This window comes from Mytilus trossulus, chromosome 7, assembly GCF_036588685.1.
Source record: "Mytilus trossulus isolate FHL-02 chromosome 7, PNRI_Mtr1.1.1.hap1, whole genome shotgun sequence".
NCBI classification, from domain to species: domain Eukaryota; kingdom Metazoa; phylum Mollusca; class Bivalvia; order Mytilida; family Mytilidae; genus Mytilus; species Mytilus trossulus.
The window spans coordinates 52,870,281-52,876,608 of record NC_086379.1 but is presented as its reverse complement, the minus strand read 5'-3'; the positions used below and the strand labels follow the sequence as shown (position 1 = coordinate 52,876,608).

The following is a 6,328-nucleotide window of genomic DNA, read 5'->3' as shown; positions in this document are numbered from 1 at the left end:
TGTGATTGGAGAATGTCCAAACCTTTAGTTTTTGTGTCTGCTATTTGTGTAGGTGAATACATTGAAACTAAAGATAAACGAGATGTACTGTACTGTCATCTTACACAGTGTATGGAATCATAGTAAAGTGTTTTCAATTTTAAAAGTTTACAAGTTTATTTGTCCAAACCTTCACAAAATTGTAGAAAACTTTAAAAACTATAACAAGAAGAAGACATTCAGACAGTAGTAGAAAACATTTAATAAATAAATACAATTACAAAATGTACAAATCACTATGAAACACAAATTAAGAAAAAATTTAAAATATAATTATTGATTTTTTTTAAAATATGACTATTGACAAGTTTGATCTTAGTGGCAAATTGGTTTTTATCATTATGGCAAGTAAAAAAAAATCCATGGCATTTCTCTAATGAGACATATTGTCCTTTGAACTAATGACTGTTACTAGGCAGATTTCTCCTTTGGAAGAAGCTTATCAGAACTGTAGGCTCTATCCACCATGAAATCTATGACACGTTCTGGTAAAACATTTCCAAGTCGAATCAAAAGCTGAAAGTTTATTTACAAAAATAGATTATTAGAAAGTCATAAAAAATACATTAACACACCTTAACAAAAAAATCATGGCAATCATTTTTGTTTATAAAAAAACCAATGTCAAACATTCAACGGCTGTTTACATTTTTCAATGTACTAAAACTGTGCTTGTGAAGACCGTACCTTGACCTATAATGGTTTTACTTTTATAAATTGTGACTTGGATGGAGAGTCTCATTGACTCTCATACCACATCTTCTTAAATCTATCATATCTAAATTCTTTACTGTTCTAATATCAAAATCTTATTATGATCATTTTATCTCATACTAACCCGAAAACACAAACTTTAAAAAGAAAAAATTCTAATCATTATACAATATCTATTAAGGTTTGTGGCATCACATATGAACAGATGAACATTGCGGATTCCTATTAACTTAGTGCTGCTATATGTATTCAATTTCTTTTGCAAATAAACTGGCATTGATTTTATTGTATGTTGTCTTGAGCTTTAAACTTATATTTTTGATAAATGAACTTATGGGATTTTCTCATTGTTGAAGGCTGTAAGGTGACCTATAGCTGTTTATTTCTGTTTTATTTAGTCTCTTGTGGTGAGTTGCCTCATTGGCAATCATACCATATCTTCTTTTTTATATATCTGACTTACATTGTCTTGATCTACCAGGCTACTACTTCCATCCACAAGGTATCGCTGTTTTGGGTTTTGAGATATAACCGACATTTCTATAGTATCGACAACTGGTGCTATAGAGTTACAGGACTTGGATGAATAGTCTGCTATGGATTTGATCATTCCACCAACATAACTTTTACCATACGTCTGTTTTACCTCTTGTGGACTACTCTCCCACATCTTTTCTAACTCAGTCTCGTATGTTGGTAACTGTAAGATTATTATTTTTCAAACTATTTCAAAAATCTTAATGAACCTTAATTTAAACTACTGTTAAAACATTATTTCAGGCAATATTGAGACTACTTGCAAGAAATTTGCTTTACTTAAAGTAAAGTAAAACAAGATTATGATGCTTAGCTTGCACTATGACATGTCAGCAGTAGTTAACTGTGAAATCAGGGTCATAACAGTAATTTTGACATACAACTCTATAAATTCTTTTCATAATACACATGTGTCCTAAGTTTTAAGTTGATGTAACAACAACTTCATGGTAAATCATATTATCCAAAAATTTTAACTTTAAAATGTAAAGTTTTCTGTGAAATCTTGGTTAAAAATGTTATTTAGCATTTCACACAAAATTTTTCTTGTAGATTTTATAACAAAGTTTGCCTTTGTAGATGAATGTACAATCCTAACTACAAACCTTATTCTTATTAAGCATGGCAGTGGACCCAGTAAAATTACCAGGTTCTATAGTTATTACTTTTACACCAAATTTCTTCATTTCTATTCTGAGTGCATCTGTAAATCCTTCTTGTCCATATTTGGTCATACAGAATGCTGCATTACTGGGTATACCTATTCTTCCTTTATTACTGGTTATGTTTACTATTCTACCTTTAAAAACATGCATATGCATAAATGTATAAATAATTTATATATCCATTTTATACTTAATTTCATGAGTCTCTATAGACAAGCTTATATACCTGTACCTCATTTCAATTTAGACCAGTCCTTTTGTATGGTATTTCTTTTGTGAAAGCAAGTATCATTTTGCCTTTTTTTAAACTAAAGAACACAATGAGGTTGAAAAGGTATTATATTCAAATTCTCCTTTGGAATAATTTGGTATCATTAGTTTTTTTTATTGACCAAGTAGTGCTACGAGTATCCATGACATTAGGTTAGAATCACCCAATGGGTATGTACTTTCTTATTTCTTGCATATATATCAGTGAGTCAGAAGATTTTTCTTATTTCTGTTGTATATAAATATTAGATATGAAATCTGACCTGTCATTCTATACTGATCGAATTTAATAGACCACTTTCGAGTTCATCCGTCACCGGAAAAAACTCGTCAATTATATGCGCCTTTATCATCGTCATTTGTGCGTTTAGGGGCGTTGTCACTTCCTTCCAATGCTGAGCGATTGGTTGGAAAACTATAATTCTATATTGTACGAATTATTCGGCAAATTGAATTCTCAAAATTGACAATCAACACTGCTGTCATTAGGGAAATGTCAGTAAGTACCTACAGAGCAACCATTATTTCTAGTTTATCCTGCACAAAGACGATCACTAAGACGCTTGATGAACGTAAATAGTGCAGGGATACAGGCGAGCCCCTCTATCTGGTAAATGACGTCAAAAAGGCGTGTATAATTGACGAGTTTTTGCCGGTGACGGATGAACTCGAAAGTGGTCTATTAGGTTGCTATCTTAAGTTGATGTCTCATTGTGTGTATTTATACCCTCATATAAAGAAAACCTCATCATTGTTATAAATTACCTTTTGATTTTCTAACCAATGGAATAAATTTCTTTGTAACTCTGACTAGACCAAATAAATTGACTTCTGCAAGGCGTCTATATTCATCCAGGGGAGAGAATTCAATATCTCCAACACCATAGACTGCAGCATTGTTTATCAAGGCCCATAACCCTGTTAAAACAAAGAATCCACAAAACATCAATCTGTTTTAATACAAAAGATTGCACTATAACATACAACAAAAAGTTCAAAAATATATATACAATCTCGTAGTAAAAATTTATGGTTGAAAGTTTATAGTTCAATATGCAAATTTACAATGACATCTAAGAAAAAATTAAAGTATTAGTTTCATTAGTAACAAGAAAATATTATACAACAGGGATATAGCCAATAGGTGTCATAAATTAGTAAAAAAAATTACCTCATTTAATCACAAATACAAACGTAAAGTAATTTATTAAAGAAAAATTAATTCACTTACAGGAATTTAACAAAACACAACATTTCCCACCCATCATTTTCATTTTCTATTATTTATGCATTTTTTAAATCAGGAACTGTCTATTAATTATTGCTTATGGCTTAAAAGACTGAATGAATATTAATCATCATTTCATATAAAATTTTAAGGAATGAACATCAATTTGCAACATGTTATTAAAGTTTGACAGACCAAAACAGTTCTAACATTTTCTTCAGCATTGAAATTTTGTTCACATTTTTTGTGGCATTTTGTCTTTCTGCTTCTGCCTATGATGCTGATATTAATTTGTGATATGTATATACCTTTATCTTTGACCTTTTTCTCTATCTCTGCAAAAGCCTGGTCAACAGAATTATCATCTGTTATATCTAGTTTTATAATCTGTATACTACTGTACTCTGATCTAAGTTGACTGGCTCCTTTTCCATCTGGATTATAACAGCCAGCAAACACAGACAGTCCTTCTCCTGATAAACGACGAGCCACTGCATTTCCAAATCCTTAAAAAGTATAGTACAATGTTTACAAAAAAAACAAGTTAAATTCACATTTCTCAATGCTTAACAACCAAATACTGAAAGTTTTGGTTAACTTTATGACATCACTTTTGAGTTAGCCTTATTTTACTAACATGAAGAGGACAAATACATACAGTAAGTATCCTTTAAGGTGGCACCCTACAGATATAGCAATTTTTTCCCCATTGATTTTTTTTTAAAACTTGCATACATATACTATGCAATGGCCTCTATAAAAATTTGAGTTAAAAATAGTATGTCACCAGACTCGTTTCCATGGTAACGGCCACCGAAGTTGGTACATTACGGGTATGCATAAATACATACCTGCTGTTAAAAACCTGGATTTTTTTCAACCTTTTGAAAGTATTTTAAAAGGTTTGTTCTTCATTTATTACAAAAATTATTATTAAAAATGTAAATAAAACACAAATAATGGCAGTTTTATTCATATTCATTAATTTCGGCTCCAATTTCATGAACAATGCCGCACACAAAAAACACAGATTTTGTTAAAAAAAAAAAAAAATCGAAAGTTTGGTTTCAATTGTATTTCTTTTCAGTTTTAGTTGACATGTTGATTGTGCACAATGTTAAAACCATTGATCATTATCAAAAAATGGTTCTCATTAAATATGGTCAAAATCTATCTCATGGTTTACTTCAAATTAAAAAGATCATAAACTTCTTTATAATGGCATTACATGTGTTTTTATTTACCCACATTTTTTTAAATCCTTGCATATTTTTTTTAACATTTTTTAACCATATTAACAAGCATTGTCAACTCTGTAAAAAATAAATGTTACCTTACAAAGTGATCTTAATTTCATTTCATTAAAAGAAATAAAGGTTTGTCACCTTACTTGTCTTTTGTAGGAAATGGTTGATCAAACCTGGTTTTGTAGCTAGCTTCTTTTTTATTCTGCTCAAAACATTGCTAAGTTTGCAGTGAGATGAGAGTTTTTTGCCCCACATTGAAGAACTCACTGTGACTTTGAGTTGAAGAACAGTAATAAATACACTTTTCCCTTCTTTTTTTTTTTTTTTTTTTGCTGATCATGTATTGATACCACATATCCTTTGTTTTCCAATAACATTATTACCTGTATCACAACCAGTTATGAAGACATATTTCTCCTCTGTGTTTATTCGTCTGAAGGTAAGCTTCTGATAAACTACATTTAGTATAATGACAATAGCTGTGAACAGTATAGTTTTGGCAATGAATGGTTGGACTACAATGAATGGAAGCACTGCCAACACTCCAAGATAAGTCAGTTCAAATGCTTGGAATCCTATGAACTTCTTGATTCCCATTCCTAGATAACTTCTTATGCTGTCCATTCTGATAGTTTGCAGTAACTGCTCTCTGAAAAGAAACGATTTAAATATTTGACATATCTCAGAATTAGTTTTTATTATCATGTAAATGTATAAGCATTAAAAGTATAAACATAAGCTCTGAAGAGCTTTTTAAACCAACAGAACAACAAGTAACACACAAAAGTCAAAAAAGTATTTCAATTTTTAAATAACTTGTAACAGGAGAGCATGTACAGTCTGCGTGACAGTCAGTGTGTTAACCCACTGAGCCAAAGATTCGATTCCCTAGCTCAATTGAATAAGACTCCATGGCTTTATATGTTCTACCTGTACTAAGGGGAAGCAACCCCGCTACACTATTCCCCCACCACAAGAGTCATCATATCTTCATATATGGCTCTTAACAACACAAACCCTGGCTATACTCCAGATAACCATCGTGGATTTTTTTCAGTCGGGCGCCAAATGTAACCGGAGAGCACGTATTTACTCTACAATTTCATATCGTCACCATCAGGATTTGAACCCCGGTCGTCTGCCTTACAGTCAGTGTGTTAACCCACTGAGCCAAAGAATCTATTCCCTAGCTCAGTTGATTAAGACTGGCTATATATGTTCTACATTTTGAACATGTACTAAGGGGAAGCAACCCCGCTACAAACTAGTGAAAGCTTAAGATTTTCCAACTGCACTGTGCAGCACAGAGTAATTTTGTAGGTACAGCCACAGCCATCTTTGTCAATATTTGTTATGATGATCTAATCAAGGATATATACAAATCCTTGATCTAACAATGCACTTTTTAAAAAATGTTTGCATTCCAAATTATCATGTTATTTAGGACGTCTCAAAATATAATGATTTTATAAATATAAGAAACTTGAATATTACATATTTCATGATATGAACATGTGTATTTGACAGTGTAAATACATTACATTTTACAAAATAATCACCCTATCGTCCTCAATATCGAACCATACAAAGTACAAAGTGAAAGTAGCCGGAAATAGTCTAGAAGAGGA

General features: G+C 31.4%; 1 protein-coding gene across 1 annotated transcript; it reads right to left on the bottom strand.

Moving 5' to 3' along the window:
- Positions 1–221: 221 nt before the first annotated feature.
- Positions 222–6,285, bottom strand: LOC134725284 (short-chain dehydrogenase/reductase family 9C member 7-like). The gene is made up of 7 exons (XM_063588969.1): positions 6,260–6,285; positions 5,084–5,349; positions 3,762–3,959; positions 2,991–3,143; positions 1,896–2,089; positions 1,217–1,453; positions 222–555 (listed from the first exon to the last, which is right to left on the bottom strand). The coding sequence occupies exons 2-7, from the start codon at positions 5,322–5,324 to the stop codon at positions 451–453; spliced, it is 1,128 nt and encodes a 375-aa protein (XP_063445039.1). The 5' UTR covers positions 5,325–5,349; positions 6,260–6,285; the 3' UTR covers positions 222–450.
- Positions 6,286–6,328: the final 43 nt, after the last annotated feature.

Excerpts from the sequence above, each read along its gene's own strand:
- LOC134725284 (XM_063588969.1), bottom strand. The coding sequence starts at position 5,324 with ATGGACAGCATAAGAAGTTATCTAGGAATGGGAATCAAGAAGTTCATA. Across the intron at positions 3,144-3,761 it reads GAAAAAGGTCAAAGATAAAG|GGTTATGGGCCTTGATAAAC; the intron begins GTATATACATAT and ends TTGTTTTAACAG. Across the intron at positions 1,454-1,895 it reads CCATGCTTAATAAGAATAAG|TTACCAACATACGAGACTGA; the intron begins GTTTGTAGTTAG and ends ATAATCTTACAG.